We start from the raw sequence: 22,713 nt of genomic DNA, 5'->3' as shown, positions 1-22,713 counted from the left end.
AATGGTTGAATGGAAGTGGGGACGAGAATATCTCATGTAACGACCTTTGCACTAACCGAGATCTCGGTCGCCGGGTCGTTGGCCGGCCGACAACGGGTGCGAGGTTTTTGCCGCCCGTTTTGCCTTGAACTCGTTTCCAATGATATAGGCAGCCGGTTATTCTATTTTATTTTCCTCTTATCTCTCAAACCTGACTACAACGTTGAACGTAACGCAAAGAACGTTGCTTAGTGTTGTATAATAATGTAATTAATTTGTTTATCTTATTATAAAATAAAGGTGCCGAAAAAATAATGTAATTATAAAGCCTTCTGCATTAGCCGGAACAACAAACTTAACGTTAACCCGTCTATAATTTCGGAATATAATTCGTATTCCGTTTCTCATTATGTGATACGTATTTACCGTAACCTAGGTATAGATAATAAGCTGCCATATAGTTAGGTACGAGAGTACGACGGCTACGGTAGTGCGGTAGTGTGTTGTATTGCTACGATTGCATATGGGATATTGGATATTCACTGTGCCAAAAATATAAAACGGTTTATAATAATAATATATATTGGGTAATGCTACGTGTGCGAATTTCAACTCTAAACTTGGGTGGGTCATCTTTTGTGACAACAATGATGACGATTTGATGATCATTTTTTTGATAAACATAATTATAACAATCGATATCGAGTATTGTTGATGTTCTACAAATGTGTCAGAAAAGCAGTTAAAAAAATATTTTTTTGTTATTCCGTTCTAGCAGACCTTGATGGTTGCAATAATATTGTTGATTTTTAAACCAAGTGTCGTGATTAACAAACGTTTTCAAACGATAACCCATGACTCGAATTCAACGTACCTACATTTTTTTTTTTTTAACCGTCTTGTTGGATAGTTATACAGGATAGATGCGTAAGCCGGATGCCGGAATTACATCCGGGCCGCGGTATGACAGTCATCGGAATCACATGTTTAATGAATACAGTACATGGCATACGTATTGCATATTTGCACGAGTATATTAAAATGTATCGTTGCGGAATATATTATCATTATTATGTCAATTATTGTTGGGGAATATATTGTGTTAAAACCACGGCGAATGTATGTCACAGTTGTTGGCCGAAAAAGTCCCATGTCTGCCGCTGCGCACAGTAGAGTTATCTTCCAAGAACCATTCTATTTTCGTACGATCGGCTCTTGGCTAGTGTCACATTTTTACATTTGATACCGCCGCTGACATTACTTGTAATAGGCACGAAATAAAATAATAATAATATCTGTAACTATATTCGTGGACGTGAACTTGATTGGCGTAGAGAGAGAATTAAAAACAAACGTCTAACAAATAATTAAAAAAAAAACAGCTCTATTCGTGTTGCGAAAGAACGACAAAAGTTGCCACCGCGTTTTATTGTTACCTGCCGACCAAACGATTATGTCGGACTACCGACTATACCTACCTATATTACAATATAATTATTATTATTATTATATTTCTATTTATTGTATGATACCTTACCTATATATTATTATTATTGCAATGATATTATAATATACACACACTAAAATATATTACAGCGCTATAACGTTGATTTTCTTGCACTTTGATCATAAAAATGAATATTTTAAAATCTAAGCTTGTTTTTTTTTTTATCACTTATCAAAATAAAAATTAATTTTTATATAGAAAATTGTGAACATTTTTATCAGATTAATAATTACAGAAAAAAAAAACTAATATTTGGGTACATTAATTTTTGATTATAAAAATATTAGCTTAATATAATATTTAAAATAAAGGTTAGGGGGAATATATCCCCTACATTTCCAAAATCGTTTGACAGGTCAGTTTAACCAACGTTGCACAGCGATCATCTCTATAGTACCAATTTGAGAACTCAAACTATATGTACAGGGTGATTACAATTTTAACATTATACACCAGTTATCTCTCAAAGTAGGTAAAATTACAATTTTTTGAGGAAAAAATTTATTTTTAAGAACATTAGTAGGTACTTCTTGAGATAATTATTATTTACTATCTACTGTTAAATGAATCATCCTGTAGTGATCAGTATTATAATAATAATACGATGTACCTATATAATAGGCAAACAATTAATAAGTAATAGCTTGTCAAAGCCATATAATGTCGTATCGATTTTATATTTTTTAATTTTAAAGAAGTATAATTAATACCTCCTAATAGACAAAACGATATAAACCGACATTAGTCGTATCTGGCTTCCCAGTCCCCCTCCTTTAAGATTTCAATCCCTATTGCATCTACATAATATACAAACATGTGTATCAGCCACACGTCAGTGATGAGGTTTGGTAAGGCTTTATTCAACGATGATTATAATAATAATAATAATCGCGCATAGTCGAATCCGGGATTCGAAATGACGTCATATGTTAGATATAACGTTTGAAAAACAAATTCGACCTACATATTATAATATATCGGTTATTGTGTTTTTTACGTCGCGTCGCGGCTAATGATCCGACAACACTTGTATAACGACATGAATAATAATAAGTACGATATTACGATGTACACGATGAAATTTCGTTGATTATCATTTATCAGCATTGCAGCGGACTGCGTGGTGTTATCGCTAATGTTCATTTTTGTGTGTTTCCCTAAGTCTTAAGACAAGGGAAACGCAAACGACGGTGATAACTTACTTAAGTCAGCAGCTTCAATAGCTGCGTTTACAAATCTATATAATTTGCGAGTTTATCTCGATATACGCCGTCGCTGTACTTAACTGTACGTAAAGGACGTAATTCGATAGAAGGACGTTCAGACAAAACAAAACCTCCAAGACTTGATACGGTCCGGCGCGTAAAGAATGCCTAGAAATAAAACGTTGGCTGTGTCGTGCACAATCATTATTAAGATCGTATGTCTCGCAGCGCGAACCTATAATAAAACATAATATATGGTATAGTATTTTCAAAGCCCTTTCCTTTTTCGCGTCGGCTGTCACGAAAAGAAATTTCCGAACGCAAACAATACAGAAATTATTCTGCAGCCAAAACTAACAGCCCCTTTGTTGTATGCGGCAACACGCATATTCACATTTACACACACACAAATATATATATATATATATATATATATATATAGAAACGTATGTCGTTCATAGTGTGACATTCAAACGTAGGCATTATATTTTTCCATTTTAAACTTACCGTCGCAGTCTATAAACGGCATGAACCTATTCGTACCATTATTGGCATATATAGCTTTTTTATATTGGATACATTTTGCATATTATGTTGGTATTTTATTTATTTACTAAACAAACCCAAAATTTAATTATATAATATGCATATAATTATGTAAAACTCTTTTTTCCAATGGGTTTTAGTGCAATATTTACGTTTTAGAAAAAAAATCGATGCGTGTAAAAATAGATTGGCTTTATCCTATCTAATAAAACGAAACTTTTAGGAATCAACTTTTTCGTATAGATATAGCATGTATATTGTATATGGATATGTGATATTATAATATCGTTACGTCAACGGTGAATATTATGTTAGTCTTATAAATGGGTTAGGTTGTTACTCTGTTACATGTATTATACCTGTGAAAGATGTAACCTGTAACGAGTAAGATGCATGTTACATAAACAAAAATAAAAATCCGAACGAAATTCGCTCTGTCTGGCAATCCGGTTAGGTAAAAGACAACAATAATAATAATAACAAGCCTAATAGTCCATAATATGTTCTTCCTCTATAATATATAGACACTAAAATGTTTACGCAAAGAAACGAAAAATTTAAAAGATAAAAACCCGACAACCAAAAATCGTTTGCATATTTATCATTGTTAATGCGAGTCATGTAGTTATATGCAATCGAAAAAATGTTTCGGTAATAGTAAATATTGACTGATAATAATTAACAACAATGATTTGTGTAAGGGCTGTAAAATAAAATATCGTTTAATCGTGATTAGTCAACGAGAGTAAGTCATTAATCGAAATCAAAACTCCCAATCCCTTGGAACGCAACCACTTACAAAATATCAGTTATTCCCTTACCCACTATAATTTGGGGTGACTTTGAGGCAGACGACCGATATCAGACTCCGGGTGCGCGCGTGCGCCCACGTTTGTGCACACTTTCACGCCGTTTTCGCTTGGTGGTGAGGAAAATAGAATAGCCACGCGGGGGATGATGATGTTTGTTTTCCCGGGATAAGGACGATGAGGTGGGGTACATACAAAAGGCGTATAAATGAGTATAACACAGTACGTGTGTTTTGACGATGTTTAAATATACGGCGACGATGGTGACGGTAGCGTTACCGCCGCCGAACGGGTGGGCGAACTCGCACGGCGCTGACCTACTTACCGCGGCGCAGGTTACCGACCTCTTCCCTCTTCGTTTACACCGGCAGCAGCGGAGGCCCCACTTATAACCTTCACGTGATATACAAACAAGCGCTCACACGCACACATACACGCACACGCTCTCATACCGTCGTCGTTCGCCGGCAGTGGCCTCATCTACCATTGGCGGCCGAAAGTCCCACCAGAAAAAAAACCGTTCGTTTTGCATTAAACAGACAAAGATTGCACAAGCCTCCGCTCCGTGTGTACGCTCGTTTAACACATATATTTTTTTTTCTATTTCGTCTTTCTCGCTTTTCTCCGCCGCCGCCGACAGCGGCTCGATCATTCCCGAACCAATCGCCATCGATATTATACGCCGGTCCCGTTATCGTTGTAGCCGCCGCCGCCGCCGCCGCCGCCGCAACTCAAAAATCCGAAAACTTTGGGAAGAAAAAAATTCTCTCATCGTCGATATTCGTTTCGCGTCACCAAAGACGTTTTTCGACGGTTATGTCCGAAAATATTTTTTTTTAAATACCATTTTCGGCGTTAAACAATCGCGATGGCTGGGCGTTACCCCGTGTTCGCGGTCGCTGGGAGATAGATGCCGCGTGACGCGGGTGTTGTGCGCTACGGGGCGTGCTCGTGTAGCTCGTGTGCGACAAAAGATTGAAGAGAAAGTGACAGTATTCGCTCGATGACCGAACGCGCCGCACGGTGTCGGTCGTATTCGACATAATCGTTAGTTAAGATTTTCTCCCATTATGTACGACGCCGCCGCGCTCTCTTCGACGTGATAACAATAATACGATTGAATTTTTTCTTACTATTTGCGGCGATGCGACTACAGTAGCGATTATTGTTATGTGAAATGGGGCAGATTTTTTTACACTCCGCCGCGTCACGTTTTAAATGATCGGACTTGTACGCGCACATATTGACGAATAATATTTTTTACGTTAAGCGAGGTAATTGTTTAACGTTTATGTAATATACCTACTGTACCTACTATTTTGTTACTTTTTTTTTTATGATTTCACGTGTTTGAGTACACAAAAATACATCGTAAAGTTCGCAAAAAAAAAAATATCAGACGTGATATTATTGTTGTACAATAAACAAACCGTTTTTTCTTCGCCAGATTTTAATTGCAACAATATATTGTTTGTTGAACAGGAATTATGACCCTAACAAGTACCCCGTGTGACCTGAGTACCATGAGTCTGTTTCAAGACCTGAAACTGAAGAGGCGCAAAATAGATTCAAGGTGCAGCAGTGACGGTAAGATTTTTTAGATACCTATAATAGTAGTATTATGTACCTAAAACTATCATATTTAACTCTTTTTTGGTTAACGATCTTATGATTTTTACTAGGGCGATTTTAAAGAAGTAAACTATGTTTGTTTTATAGTTAAATTCAATCTAATTAGAAAGATAACTATTTCATTTTGACGAAAATATCTCGTTCAGATCAGATGAAATTAATTTTTGTTTTGATTCAGCTGTATCGTGATAACTAATATGTGATAATAGATAATAGCTCAATCTTATTTTTATTAATATCTTGCAGTTTTTATTTCTTATAAAAAATAAATTTTACCAACTTTTAAATCAATGATAAGGAACTTATACTGTAAAAATATAAATATAATGTGTACCTATTTTGTTCAATTGCTTAGTTTATGTATTATTTCTGTCGTACTGTACCTATTTATGAGCCATGAGGTAATAGTTTTCAATGTCTGCTTATTCAAAAAAAAGATTATTGTATAATTATTTGCATAAAACCCTTAAAAATAATTTAATATTTCCCCACATCTTAACCACTAATTCCTTTAATAATTTTAAGCTTTTCAAGTTATTATAATAACATATAATTCTTAAGTATTTTAACTATCTATGTTTGCAGTTTTATTGAAATATTTATATTAAAATTCATGATTTAAGGTGGTAAAATAAGCTATTTATTGCTTTCATATAACAAATGATATCTAAAATCTTATTTTCGATTTGTTTCATATTATTCACTTGATTCATTTATTCACCCTATTAATATATCATAGTTTTACTTAGATAACTTCCTAACAATTTTTTTACTATTTTGCATAAACCATTTAGACGATTTTAACACCTCCTCCAGTTATTTCATGTTAGATATTATATAGTAATATTAAATAACAATTAGAGGAGTATAATATATGGACATACAGACATACCTATTTAAAAGTCTCATTTTTAATAAAATCAGAAATACAATATAATAAAAATTTAATTTTTATCATTTTATTCTATCTATATTATATTGTATATATTATAATATTTATGTATAACAAGCGTCACAACGAATACTAGTTTTTGTAATTTCTTCGTCGTCAACCCGTAACAATATGACGTATTTATATAATATACTTATTAATCGAAGTTGACCCTAGCTACAAGCCGTTGGAACGAAATATTTAACCCACTGACCGAGACAAATCGACATCTCAGATACAACATATTTGTTGTTTTGACACTGAACTCGTCCGTATTATGATGATTCTTTACGAGTCACCGTATATTTATTATTGGGGAAGAAAACTTATGTAGTAAATAGTAGCCGCAATAACGTACATTAGGTACTTATTATAAAATACTACAATACATGGCAATAAATACGTCCAAGCCGTCCAGAATAGTTGGACACCGACTGGTTTCCATTGTGGCTAAGGTCATGGGAACCTATCTGTAACACAACCCCTAATCACGGGTTTGTCACGGTAGTTTTTTGTGCAGCACGTGGGGTTTTCGCCCACGTGGCCACACCGGTACGACTCATGGGAACTGACCTGACCCAATTCCGTAATGTCGTTTTTATTTCTTTTCATATATCAGTATTATTATGTACAATATAATATATACATATCAGTTCCTTCATGATATTTTTTTCCCCAAGAATCAGACGACCTATATTATCATATAATTCATCGATAATCTTTGACAACAATAATAACAATATTATTATTTATTATATATTAAGGTACACGCCTATTTCTAAAACCGAAACCAAATGTTTTCGATTTTTTTCTAACAATTTCACTGTAATATACCTGTCATTCTCCTGACTTAGGTTTATAAGGGTATAAACATATAAATATATATATATATATATAAATCTGTGTGTATATGTAATCAATATAGATACCTATTATTTTATTATATACTTTATTTGAAAATCACATCATTCAGTAGTTAGGCGAATATAATGTTATTATAGTTACTTTATTGTAATTCGCTGCGTATATATGGCCCCCTGAGTGCGTGACCTAATAAGGAGTAGTCAAAACGACTTAATATAAACTTAGTTTATCTTATCTGTCCTGCAATAGTGAAATACCTATATGACTATACCTATACATTTATTTGCGGGCCTATTTATGTATGCACGAAACTATACGGACAACAATATCGGTATAACGCGTATACATCCATTAAAATAAACTTTAATTAAATACTTCTTATTAATTATACAAGTTTTAATGATCTTTTTTTGTATTTATGTTTGGACAGGCGAGAGCATAGCGGACACTAGTACTTCATCACCAGACGTCGCTGGTCCGGCGTCACCATCTAACCGAATGGACAGATCAGTACCGTCACCTGGGCTCATCATATCGATGGATAGGTACGATTTATGCTAACATATCGAAAAACGTATTTAGGAATTGCAAATGTATTTGATCGTGGTTTTCAATAGATTTTGAAACCATCTATAAACAACTCGTTTTTCAACAAAATCGCGTGATTGCAACTATACACTGCGATATAACCTCTTGATTAAATTCTATGTTTTTTTATCACTTTATTCAACAGTTGAAAAATACAACTGTCTATAAACAAAAATCTGTTTATACACAATGCTTTCAACTTTCAAGAATATTCATTACCTCGAAGACCTCTAAAGTATCGTATGAGACGCAATAATAGGCAAACGTCATATTAAGTAGATTCGATTCCGACCGTTTTAAGGGAGTTAGTATAGGCAAATTTAAGTGCTTGCGACTTTATTGTCTAAGAGATTGACGAGTGCTTCAGCACACGCATCCACATTTCAACAATCTGTAATTGTCGACTAATATTTTCTGCTAAAAAGTTCTTTTTATCCCATGGTACCATCATATTCAGTTAAATTTCAAAAACATATTTAAAATTTTTAAGAAGTTTACTTGAGATTAATCATCCAAATTTCATTTATTCTTTTTTTTTTAATTATGTGTAGTGGCTGTTCTGTTTAGTGTTTCAACATTATTCAATCTAAGCGAAAGGTAAAAGTCGACATTTTATAAAGTGGAATAATCAATCTCAAGTTACCTTGATAAAAAATTTAGTTAAATTTGATTTTAGATTTATTTATCATATTACTAGTGATATCGGTACAACAGTATGTAAATACAAAGTAATATAGGTTTATGTTTTCGGCAAAAAAATTAGTTCTGTGTGAATAAATCTCTTTTTAAGTAGCAGATTGGTTACAAAATTAAACATTTTTATGTTTATAAGTTATTATTTTAACTTTTCTGCTTTTACTGATGTACAACCATGATTAACCCACGTTTAATTTAACGCCCCCCCCCCCCCCCCCGATAAGGTTCGATGCCCAAATATTGTACCCGAGTAGGTCCAGCTTTAGATTGAATATTTATATCTTTATGGCTTTATGTGCTCTATACCGACTATACCATATACAATTAAATAAAAATATTTCGTCTAAGCGCCAATCATCATTACTCAATATTATTTGTGAACGTAAAATAATATACATTTGCTTATAAATTCGTCTCGGGTATGTGTGTATACAGAATGACGTCGTCTCCGGAATGCGGAAGCGTGACCACGGATAGCGGGCAAGACCCGAATGACGTGGGAGAAGGCGTCAAAGTAAAAGAGGAGATGTTAGACGACACGCAACCGAAAGATGCGATCGGGATGGGATACGAAAACGGGACGGTGGCCGATAACAAGACGGAACCACCGTCGCCGTCGCCATCACCTTCGGCGGTGGTCACAGCGGCGTTGGCGGCGGCGACGGCAGCAGCGCAACAGGAGCAGCAGCAGCAGAGACGCGAGTCGGTGGTGATGACCAGTCCGTTGAGTTGCGTTGTCAAGTCACCATCAACCCCACCACCGCCACCATCGTCGTCGTCGTTGTCGCCACCCTTAACTTGGACGACGGCGACAGCTCAAACGAATCCATCACCGCTGAGGTGTTACACACCCTCCTCCGTCGCCAACTCGATGTCGGTGACGCAGCAGTACCAGCAGCGCCGGCAATCCGTAGTCACTTCCGTGTCATCAGCGTTTTGGAACACGGGCACGCAGACTTCAGCCGCGTCCACTGCGCCGGGTAACGCATCCGCGGCCACCGCCGCCGCAGCGTCCGTGCTGTCCGTGTGTCGCATCAACGGCGTCCGGCCTGAGCTTATTGGTGGTGCAGGATTCGCGACCACGACTGCGGTCGCTACCTGCAACACTGATATGAAACCACCTGCTGCCATACCTCCACGGACTACCCGGTCTGCACCTACTGTCATAATGGGTGAAGCAGGTTAGTCATTAAAATGCATAATATCATCATCATCGTTTTAAACGTAACCTATACAACGATTCGAGGAGTAGACGATTTTTTTGGGGGGGGGGCCGAAATTTTATTTTCTGCTGTCAATTATAATAACAACCAAAGTGATCAACCACACGTCATTCATTCAATGACAGTTTTGTAATTCTAAGATAATTGTGTTTCACAGGTGGAGTGCGGACTATGATCTGGTCCAGTCCACCCTGCACCGTGGAACAATCTACGTCACCCGCCAGCACTGGTTGCGGTTCTGTAGCATCAACGGTCAGCACGCCGTACTGGTCGTCTGCGAGCACGTGGTCGTCCAATACGTCGTCCACTTCGTCACCGTCACCGTCACCCGCGTCGGTCAGTGAAGAGTCAGCTGCCCATCTCCTGCTGAACCTTGGCGTGGCCGCTGGCCACGATGTAGCGTCTGTCATCAGCCACGTGCCCGGTCTCAGGCCCATTGGGGGTCAACTACAGCAGACATCGGTTGCTGGTGGTGGAAACGGAGGCGGTGGTGGTGGTGGAAACGTCACCGGTGGTGGACAGCAGAGCTTTCACGTGCCGCTCAATATGGAACGGCTGTGGGCTGGAGACCTGTCGCAACTGCCGGTGGCCGCCACGCATCAGATGCACGCGCTCAACCTGACGGCTAACACGGGACCTGGATGGCCAATGGCCGGTTCCAATAACGACAACAAGTCTGCGCCTGTCAACGCATATCACCAAATGGAGGAGGCCGACGAACAGGAACAGCCCATGGTGTGTATGATCTGTGACGACCGAGCCACAGGTCTCCACTACGGCATTATCACTTGCGAAGGGTACGTATTATTAAATTCGAAGTAAATACTGTGTAGGGGTAAATCCATAAAAATAGTTTGTTGACGTGATTTTGCGTGAGAGCAGCTTAGTATTACAAATTACAAGGGTTAGTCGAAGTTAGAACAGTCGCAACGTTAATATAGGACGTGCATCTCGATGATAGTTCAATAAATAAAATAATAACCTAAATTAGGTAGCTGGAGTGTGGATTTTTAATATATAAAAAAAAAATTATAAGATGTTAAAAATAAAAATATTTTATGTATTATTAGGTTAGGTTTGGTTGAGCGCATTTGAGCTAGATAACTAGAATCGAACACTCTCACTATTCCACCGCAAATTGTGCAGCAATAATGCATATCAGGTGGGCATTCTGCACGTAGCTTTCATTACGTTTTTCCTTTTTTATGAAGTCGCGTTGCTCAAGAGTTTAATGTCGTATACGACTATCACTTGAATTAATTTCTAAGATTTTAAAGTCCAAATTGCATCGCTTCAAAATTCGGTTAAAGTGCGTATTTTTTCTGGAAAAACACACGGCACAACGGATGTCGCAAATGTATCAACGGTGCGGTGTAGGTATATAATATATATATATGTTATAAGTACGTATCGTCGTCAGTGTAACTGTATAACTCTTAACGGTACGCCTCGTCTCCCTCAAGGACGACGACTTTTTTACTACAAGGTTATAGCATAGTAATTTTATTACGCGCACGTTTCCATTCATTCGATATAGGAGTCGTTAACACTAGCATAAAAATCATAAAATTTATCGTATTTATTATAATTATTTTTTTATCTGACAAATGTTTAACGTTTTTCTTATTTTCTAAAACAGATGCAAGGGGTTCTTCAAACGTACCGTTCAAAATCGGAGGATATACACGTGTATAGCTGAAGGCACTTGTGAAATAACAAAAGCTCAAAGAAACCGATGTCAATACTGCCGGTTTAAGAAATGCATCGGTCAAGGAATGGTGTTGCAGGGTAAGCAAATTGTGTCGAGAGCACTAATTAACTATATTTATAAAAATAAAGACATCATTAAAGAAATAATACGGTAATAATATTTTATTTTGTCGTGTTTCTTTCATTTAGCCGTCCGAGAAGATAGAATGCCCGGTGGACGAAATTCTGGCGCTGTATACAATTTGTACAAGGTAATAATACTAATAAGCTTATTAGTGTTGAGTTATTTTTGCATAGCCAAGTGTCATGGGATTAAAGCAGGGGTCACGTATTAAATTATATAACGTTTGTAGGCACCTTTGATTTTGCTTTTGTGAGTAGTGACCAGCACAAACGGTATAATAATTATAAATATAATTTAATTATTTTGTCGACTTTTGTTGTTCCCTGTCGTTATACTTTTAATACACGTTTATAATAATTAATAATATTGTATTATGATTAATTTGATTAATGTTGCACTTTTATGTAACTACTTAATTTATTAAAAATACGAATAATGTTTTTTTAAATTTTTATTGTAAGTATTTTAATGACTACCTATTAAAAAAAATATCCCTGTTTAAATAATTTGAATTCGCCCAAGTCACTCCACTGGCTATAGAAAAAGTAATTATGACATGTTGCATAATATTATTACGGATTAATTGTTATTGATCATTAGATGTTTACAATTTTTTTATTTTGTTTTTTTAAATTAAGATTTAAGAAATGTAACATTATCATCGTTGAATTATTATACGCTTACTTAAATAACATTATACTAAACCACTCACATTTTAGGTAAAATATAAGAAGAAGAGGCCTCCAAAGAATGGACAAGTCAAAATGGAGAAGTCTGTTGCTTGTACAACGGCCAGTACGATGACCACAATTAAAACAGAAAACCAGGATAACAATTCCTCGTCCATGTCGACTCTGGTCAACGGCACCATATTAAAGACTGCACTAACGAATCCCAGCGAGGTAAATAGTACATTTTAAATGTTACGCCAGAGTGTTAAATTTATGTTTGTATAAAAAAAAATGTATACCTATTGTCATTGTCCTCCACAGGTCGTTTATCTCAGACAACGACTAGACAATGCTGTGAGTTCGTCAAGAGACCGTACGTTTTCGATCGAAGCTACGGTGAACATGATCAAGAACCTCATGGACTGCGACGAGTTTCAAGATATTGCTACTCTGCGGGTAAATACACGATATATTAACATTTTGTTAAGAAATGAAAACCTACAGTATGTAGATAGATATATAGGTAATTTTAACATTTATTTATCAAATGGTAACATAAATAATAATATGTTACATTAATTTTGACGAGTGAAAATTGTAAACATACTCATAATAAATTCTTTAAGTCTTACACTGAAAACTTTTTTTTTTCATTTTACAATCTAAGCAGCAAATAAAATAATGGTTGATATACAAAACTGAAAACGTTGGTTGATATATTCCAATTCGTGTGCTGTATAATACTGTAAAAAATTTTGTATAGCATATTGTGTATTTGTAAACACACATCGAAAATACCGGTTTTAATATTAAATATTATGTAAATTGCATAATATTGTTATTTTGTTGAGTTGATTTCTATATAATATTACTGTACGGTATTTTGTTTAATGTTTATAGAACATGGAGGACTTGCTCGAACATAATTCCGATCTGTCAGCCAAACTGATGCAGATCGGCGACTCGATCGTGTACAAACTGGTGCAGTGGACCAAGCGTCTTCCGTTTTATCTCGAATTGCCAGTCGAAGTAAGTCTAGTTAACTACTGAAAACTTTGGTGTAAAAAAGCTCTATTATTAAAGTTTATATAGATTACAGATTTTTTTTTTTAATTTAATTTAATATTTTGGTTACTGGACCTCACTGAGAAAAATTCGTGTGGAGGCCCAAGGTTATCTAGTTTACAAATTATTCTTATTTCTGTAGGTATATACTACATTTTTGTATAAAGATAAACGTGGAGTTTTTTTCATTATAAATCATATAAATAATTTTAGCAACAGTGTTGTTTGATATGTTATGTACAATATTGTCAATATTAAGTTTTATAGTAACATTATATTCATATAGAAAGAAACATTGATGCATAGAGGTGTTTTGATAGCACATGTAAAAAAAGTTATCCATCCAACCATCCACTTAATTTTTTTTTATTTAAAAAAATATTCTTGCTGCTCTCTACAATTTTATTGTACTCAATCTATCAATTATAATCACTTATTAATCACTGACCACTGTAGTTCGTGGAAATTGATTATTATAGCCTTGTTTATATTATAAATTTATAAATTTTCTTGTGACACCAGTAATTTACATCCATCCCTTCGAGAGCACACTCAGTTGCAATATACTTGACAACCAGTTTGGATGCCATTGAAAAGAAATATGAAAATTTTCATAAATATAAATCCATTAAATAATTCAATACCTACTATGATCATTAAACTTATAAAATAAAAATATTATATATTTGTTTCAAATGTTTCAATACATATATTCAAATAGCGTGATTTACAATATATTATACATTATATTACTAAAATAATTAAATATACATTTTTTTATTTTGACAATCGGTATACAAATAATATCCGTTCAATTTAATAATTCAATATTACTATTCGTTAGCTAAACTTATAACTAACGTCATTGTATTAAATACATACATATGAAGGTCGACGACTTACGGTGATAGTGTACAGAAAGCAGTTTCACCGTACACTATATACATTTTCCAGTCAGATCATTTGTACCGGAAAAGTCGTGTGCGTGCAATATATATAGCCATATAGGAATAACTAACTTTTAATTCAATCGAAATGTAAAATTGTCCTATCATCTTAATACACCCTGCTACAAATCAATTCATAAACTACGAATTGATTAGAGCATGAGGCGTGTTTACGTATTTTGAGATCACAATAACTCAAATATTACGTTTTACAGGTGCATACGAGACTTTTGACACACAAGTGGCATGAACTACTAGTGTTGACCACCTCTGCGTACCAAGCAATACATGGGCCTCAGAAGATATGGAACTCAACCAATATGAACGGTGACCGGAACGAGGATTCCGAGTTCCACCAAGAGGTATGAACTTTTGACGACGCTATATTTACTGTTACAAATTTACAATATACTTCATATTAAACCTGATTGTCCGCAGGTGTTTCAAAATCTGTGTATACTACAAAACTGTCTGTCCTCGATGATGGGCAAACCCATAACGATGGACCAGCTCCGGCAAGATGTTGGCGTAATGGTGGAGAAGATCACACACGTCACTCTCATGTTCAGGAGGGTAAAGCTGCGAATGGAAGAGTACGTTTGCCTGAAAGTCATAATTATGTTGACACAGAGTAAGTGCATTAAATATTACCATGAGCACCTATAGGCAATCCAGATTCCAGAATAAAATCTTATAATAATCGTTTTACTCAACACTTTCTTCTTCTACAGATAATGGTAATACCACTAGTGAGCTGGAAACCATCCAAGAGAGATATACATCTTGCCTGAAGACTTATGTCGAACACACTTTTCCCATGCAACCCAACAGGTTGCAAGATCTCCTTCAACGACTGCCAGAGGTAAATTATATACTTTTGCAATATAACGACCGTGTCCTTAAATCGAGTATAGGTACTATCTGGCCTTAATCTAAGGAAATATACAAAAATCAAAGTTGGCAAATACTTTTAATATATATATATATATACATATTAAAAACTTATCGAATAATAATTCTAAGTAATACTCAAATAATTATAGGTTTAATACATAAAAACATTAATTTATGTACAGGTTGGTAATACAATACAATATAATATATTATATATATACATTTTTAAATAAGATATTGTTACACTTTAGTACAACTAACACTGTTTATTTGAAATGTCCATCAATCATCCTACCAACACATAATTTAATCAATGATTCTACAATATTGCGTTTTCACAATTGTAAATAACACACTACCATGAAAATTTCATGTAAAATAAAAATTTTTAAATTGAACAACCAGAAAATAAAAACTAAATACCTGTTCAATACTATTCAAATACTTTACAACACTGCATATATATATTATTTCAATTCCAATACATTCTCGTATACCCATACCACAATTACAATTATATCAAAATTATATTGTGCTTAAATTATTGATTTTAAAATTTACAACACTTACTACTATCTTGCCAATTGTCTTCAGAGTATTAGTCATCAACATTCTTCTTTGGATTGTAAAGTGCAAAATTCTTAGAACAAGGCCTGCGTGTACCTTTTACTTACCCCTTCTCACGAAAAATATAAATACCGTCAGATGCAATTGACATTTAATCGCGTTATTTGAATTGATTTACGTTACACTTTTTTCCACCTTACAGATTCAGTCAGCTGCTTCGCTCTTGTTAGAGTCAAAAATGTTTTATGTGCCTTTCCTCTTGAACTCCACGATCAGAAGTTAGTGCGTACATTATGCACGGAGGATAGCTACTGATCATCATTATTATAATAGAATAGAACCAGTTACCAAAATAATAACTATAATATATTATGTAATATATGAAAGTTAGAACACAGAAGAAATGGAAACGACTAGATGTTGTCACCTTCACGCGCACGCGTGTGTGATTGCTACCGTATAATAATTATATAGTTAGTACGTATTCGTTTTGTAGGTAAATTGAGCATTGTTGATTGTTATATTATTATGTGACCGAGAGGAGATTCTTATATTCTTATATTAGGAATATTTTTTTTAAGTTTGTCTTGTTTTTTTTTTTAATGTATTACTAATACGTTTCATTTTGTAACTCTTGATATTTTCCTTTATGATTTGGGAGTTATTTAGTCGTCGGTACAAGCTTTATGAGAATATCTATATAATGTTAACATAATGTTAGTATAATAATAAATGTCCGCGAAAATTTGTCCCACTTCTGTATAAACTACGTATATAAATATATATACATATATATATATATATATATATATATAATTTTAAGATAGTATAATTATTACAATACGAGAAAAGTTTTTGAATGAGATTATAATAATAATAATATATGATGATTATGATATAGGTATACGCATATGGGTTACCTTTGTATTATTATTAATTATTAATTAGGCTTAATTGTAGTAGTAATGTTATATTGTATTTCGAGCGTATAAAACTATAAACTGGTGCGTACCTAAATCATATTATATACATATATACATTAAATACGATAGTATAGGTATGTACTATGTTTAAATGAAGTAGGCTGATTGCTGAAGTATATTATCTTCTCTGTCTGTGTTTCTTTACATCTCCATCCCCCATGTATCTATTTTTTTTCTTTTCGGGTGTTTCTATACAGTAAACTCTCTTCCTTATTTCGCTCCATTGGCGGTAGGCAAAACATAATGTGCACCGTCATTGTCACACACACACACACACACACACACATACATAATATACTCGAGATGGCTATAAATTATTTTGGTATTTCTGACAACTTTGTGATTTCTTATTAACGTAATTATGTAATTATAATAGTAAAAATATAGTTTGACTTACATAATTTTCATTCGTCTCGTAATATAAATAAATATATATTACTTTCGTACCTATATTATTTTTAAAAAATAAGTAAATACTTAATTTTTTTAATTGACACACTGCCAGTATATAAATAACAATTTTGCATTATACTACTTTTATATTTTCATAAAAAAAAAATAAGTAAAAAAAATAAAACGTGAAAATTATATTTTTATACATTTTTCGTATAAACGAAAAATTAATTTTAATATATTAAAATAATAATAATGTAAAATTTAAGTTAAATTAAAAAAATTGAATTTCGATAGATATCTATGTTTATACATATTAACATAAATGATATAATATGTATTATGCATTTCACAACATCATCTCAACGGATGGTAGGTACCCATTTAAATTTAATACTTAGGTTTTTTCTTAATAAAATCCCAATGCGTTTTAATCTCAATCGTATCGGTCGGTTTGTTTTCAAATACCACCCTATTCCTCAAGCAATTTCTAGGTTACCTACACATACAAAAAATATGATATGATATATTTACCTCAAATAGATAACCTATTTAATATTCACGATTATTGAAATATATACTTAATATACCTAACGGTTTAGGTAGTTACACTACACAAAATTATACATGTTTAGATTTAAATCTATAGCTGAGTAGGTAGTCAAATATTAAAGTTACCAATTTATTGAAATATAATAAAAACGACTCCTAAACTAAAAAAGAGATATTATTATAAATAATAAAATATAATATACCTACGGACTATATGCTACGTAGGCTAAGGTGCATAATAAAAACATAAAACGAATATTAGGCTCGAAAAAAATAATGTTGAAAATAGGTACACACATATAATATAATATATGTTGCAAACATGTTCCTTTAGTATAACTGATAAGAAAAATATTGTAAATTATGTCCATTGTAATTTTTTTTTATAGGAGTAATATGATATTGGGGATAGGTATTATTATCTTGTTTAACCTTTTTTTGTTAATTTGTAACCTTTATTATTTTCTTGATCGTTATAAATTGTGTTCCAACATAACTAACGTTGTACTTGAAAACTAGATTTTGTAAAATGTTTAAATGTTTATTACTTGTGTATAAGAAAAAATATTTATAATACTATAATAATATATACATAATATACATATTTATATATATGTAAAATAATAATAATATTATATTATGTAAACACTGACTGTTATCCGTGAAAATCGGTGCCTTTGCGCTTGTTTTTGTTTTAAATCATATTGTAACAAAATCTGTCATTTTGATAAAAAATATATAATTTAATATGTTTGATAGAAATGTAGGCTATAAAAGTAATTTAAAATAAAAATTATCTATCAAAGCAATAAAAAGTAGTAAATTGGAAAACAAATTTAAATAACTGAATCAAAAGACTTGTTTTATTATAATATCTATATATAAAAATAATCATTTTTTCAATTTTATACGATTACTAATGTACAATTTTTATTTTAACATTTTTACGTACACAAAAATATAATAATTCTTTTATTGATGGTTGTTTACTATATAATTTTAACCGGCCAATATAATGTAATATTTATATCGGTTCAGTTCGATTTTTTTTTCGAACATCTGCAATACAAAAAAGTGATACAGAATGTTTTTAATTTGGAATTAAATTCTTTGTGTTTTAGTTTTTAGTTTTAATTAGTGAACTACACGCGATAAATGATTTCTTATAATAAAAAAAAAATAGAGTTAGAACACTCAACAGCTTGTCTATCGGGCCTGTTATTGTTCAAATCATCTATGTAATGTTCACACAACCTTATTAAATTCTATCGGTGTAATTTATTATAGTTTATAATCAATTTTTATTTTTTATCGTACTTTTTAATACTGCGATTTAAATCAATGTAATTTTTTTGTAACTTAGTAACGATGATATTTATTTTAAACACCCAAAATGACTGTAAAACGTTCTGAAACACTTAACCACCTGTAAATATATCATTTTATTATGGAATTTTAAGTAATTCATGACACATAAAAGACAATTTTATACGTTTCTAATTTTTTTTTTAAACAATGGTTTTCTAACAAAAATAATTAATATAATATTTAATTAAAAAATTAAAACATAATTGTGATAACTATTTGAACATTAAACGAGCTCAATTGTTTTCCTTTTTTTCTAGATTTTTCAAAAATATTTTGCTTTTCATTTGACTTTAATATTACATAATATTCACTGCATAATACATACATATTATGATATAGTGTATTTTTATTATTATCATTTTTTGTTTAAATTTTTTTTAATGTGAGTCGTCATTTTTCTATATAAATGCGAATATTATAGCCTACATGACTTAAAACAATACGCTAGGAAATTATTTATATTTTGTACATAAATTGATATTTTAATTATTACAATATTTTATTTTGTAAATAAAAAACGTTCAGTCAGTATTTGTACAAAATTTATAGACATTCACTTTATACCTACTACTATAGTGTAATATTTTGATTTTTGATACGATTCAAGTAAAAGATTATTACATATTATTAGCTAGGGTATTAAATTAATTGATTATTAAACACGCTGATTAAGTTTTGAAAGATAAACATAATTATAATTTATAATATATATTTGATGTTGTTTGTTTTATTTCTTTTTAAATGTCGATACTAGTGTAATATTGCATTTTGTTTGTTTGTTTTTATTTTAATTTTGTTTTTAATATTATTATTATTATTATTATCATTAGCCTATTTAAAATCTATGATTGGAAAAGAGAAAAAACTTTATTTTTTCTTCTGCAAAGCAAAATGAAAAAACATCTTTTACTGTATGATATCTTACATGTAACGCCTACCTATTTGTTTTATAAACTAGACAGGTAATTTGGTAAATAAATAATAAAAAATAAAAAATAACAATACTGTTTCCGTTTAATGTTTTATTATTTATATCTATTATAATATATAAGACCTATTTGGAAACGCAGAAGCCTCCGATGGGGCCGCCTGCTATACTCTGGCTGGCTTGACCACGTCGTATCTTCTCATCAGTGCATGAGCACCATTCAAGAGTGCATGGGCAACATTCACGACAGTAACAACCTCCCAAATACCGAATCCTGCGAGCGACAACTGGACTCCTTATGTTGAGCAATTATCAGTGCGTTTAATTATTTCGATTCGAGTGTTTTGAGTAATAATTACGTTGTTTCACTTAGTTCTTTTACAGTATAGACCACAGGCAGCTGCAAGTCAGATAAAGCTAATATGTACTACTACACCACTGCAGTTTATTAAACATAATGTATTGTTATAAAAATAGTATAGAAATACATTGTAGTTGTATGCATATATAACATCTGAATCTCCATTAAATAACTCGGCCATACGTTTTTTTTAAGAGAAAATTAATTTTTATATTGCCTAAATTCAGTGCCAGATTTAGCTGGGTTTTGCGTTATAAATAAAAAACATAATTTTAACAGCAAACCAAAATTTTAAGTTTTTGTATCAACAAATTATGTATACTATGTATAGGTACAAGTGTTAAATAAAAAGTGCCTATTATTATTAGGCACTGTTGTACATTGTACGATAAAAAAATTACATTATCAATAAATTACATTTTTGTGAAAAAAAGTTTCGAAAATATTAGTTTTAATTAGGAAAATGTGTTATTAATGAGACGTTTATGTAGGTACCTTATATTTTGAGAATGAGCGTATTTTGATCTTGTATTTTAGGACTTGACAATTTATGTAAGTGGCTGGTATATATATAGAGCACGGGGCATTAATTTAAAATATGATTGCTCTCTATTAATTTAATAGGTATCTGAGGGAAGATAGTTAAAATATAATCTTATGCCTCTATATAATTATATAATAATTTTGCATTAGTGTTGTATTAGATTTATTAATAAGAAAATTACCATTATCTTCACCTCATGTGTTATAGATATACGTTTTAAAGTCTTTTATTGATGACAATTTTTATTACTGACAGGGTCGGCTCAATGTGGTAGCAAAATAGGCACCGCCTAGGGCGGCACTAGTGTGGGGGCGGCAAATTTCAAATGAACCAAAGTGATTTAATCATTATAATATATATATAATAAAGTATGCTGAATTGTATGTTCATTGTTCAAAATATACCAAACAATGGTTCATAGATAAAAATGAATGTCCTTATTTTATTCAACCCCCTCCTCTATAAAAAATTAACTATTGCATAGGGCAGCGTAAATTAGATTTGCCTAGGGCGACAAAAAACCTACGGCCGGCCCTGATTACTGATGCTTTATTGTATAATTTTTTTAACGTTAATATTTTTAGTTTTTTAAATAGATCAGCAGTGTTATAAATTTGATCAATAAAATCATTTTTCATCATTATTCTAATAAGTATTCTATGAGTTATATTTAAAGGTTCCAATACATTTTGATTTGTTGAATTCCATTATACTATTATGCTATATAATAATATCGATTGAACCAACGCAAAATATACCATTTTTAGACAAGGTATGTCAAGAATATTTCGTAGCTCTTTAAATATATGAAAACATTTTCTTAAGCTTAATATTACAGTATATCGAAAAGTGGCTTCCATTTTAAATGCTCGTCAAAAATCACACCAAGATATCTTGCTGATTTAACTCTTGTTATAAGGCTACAATTCTTATTGCATATATCTGTTAAATGTTTCATTTTCCAATCATTACAATAAGATTTTATAATTATTTGGTCAGGGGTGTTAATATTGGACAAGGCAAATGGAATAAAAGTCGATTTATTTTTATTCAACGCTAAACTATATATATAAAATATACATATTTGTCTTTTGAGTAGGTACATACAACTTCTTAATGAGGTTAAGAAAAGTGGATATATTTTTTTAAATCATACAATTCACGTAAAACATTTTATTTTCGTTGAAAAGACATAGTGCAGTCTTAATTGTGTATTCCAAGGACAATTTTTTTCCAAATAGCATTTTTGATCCTTAAAAATCATTTGCCTGCTTGTGCCAATACCAATACCAATACCAATACCAATACCAATACCAATACCAATACCAATACCAATACCAATACCAATACCAATACCAATACCATTACCAATACCAATACCAATACCAATACCAATACCAATACCAATACCAATACCAATACCAATACCAATACCAATACCAATACCAATACCAATACCAATTCCAATACCAATACCAATGATAAAGTTTGAAAATTGTGACCACATAAATAAACTATAGCTACAAGTATATTTTGAAAAGAGAAATGGAAAGGGGCATTTGTGACCGCAGGCAAATGATTTTTATGGATTAAAAATATAAATTTGGAAAAATTATGTTCTAAGAA

At 32.3% G+C, this 22,713-nt stretch overlaps 1 protein-coding gene across 7 annotated transcripts in view; it reads left to right on the top strand.

Annotated features, from left to right (window-relative positions):
- The window catches only part of Hr4 (nuclear hormone receptor 4), an 82,470-nt gene extending 62,214 nt beyond the window's left edge, over positions 1–20,256 (top strand). For 6 of the 7 annotated variants that reach the window (XM_015512837.2, XM_015512838.2, XM_015512835.2 and 3 more), the window contains 13 exons: positions 5,529–5,633; positions 7,904–8,018; positions 9,193–9,938; positions 10,138–10,777; positions 11,620–11,768; positions 11,880–11,941; positions 12,534–12,716; positions 12,807–12,941; positions 13,386–13,514; positions 14,713–14,859; positions 14,936–15,128; positions 15,229–15,359; positions 16,161–20,256. In XM_015512837.2, coding sequence (XP_015368323.1) covers positions 5,529–5,633; positions 7,904–8,018; positions 9,193–9,938; positions 10,138–10,777; positions 11,620–11,768; positions 11,880–11,941; positions 12,534–12,716; positions 12,807–12,941; positions 13,386–13,514; positions 14,713–14,859; positions 14,936–15,128; positions 15,229–15,359; positions 16,161–16,241 — 2,816 coding nt within the window. In that variant the 3' untranslated portion in view covers positions 16,242–20,256. Of the gene's footprint in view, positions 1–4,717; positions 5,321–5,528; positions 5,634–7,903; positions 8,019–9,192; positions 9,939–10,137; positions 10,778–11,619; positions 11,769–11,879; positions 11,942–12,533; positions 12,717–12,806; positions 12,942–13,385; positions 13,515–14,712; positions 14,860–14,935; positions 15,129–15,228; positions 15,360–16,160 lie in introns of those variants that run through there. The other variant, XM_015512840.2, reaches the window with a different exon arrangement.
- Positions 20,257–22,713: the final 2,457 nt, after the last annotated feature.

Source organism: Diuraphis noxia, unplaced genomic scaffold, assembly GCF_037042655.1.
Source record: "Diuraphis noxia isolate RWA-SAM2 unplaced genomic scaffold, SU_Dnox_SAM2 contig0004, whole genome shotgun sequence".
NCBI classification, from domain to species: domain Eukaryota; kingdom Metazoa; phylum Arthropoda; class Insecta; order Hemiptera; family Aphididae; genus Diuraphis; species Diuraphis noxia.
The sequence above is the reverse complement of the archived record's forward strand: the minus strand, read 5'-3'. Positions and strand labels throughout refer to the sequence as shown.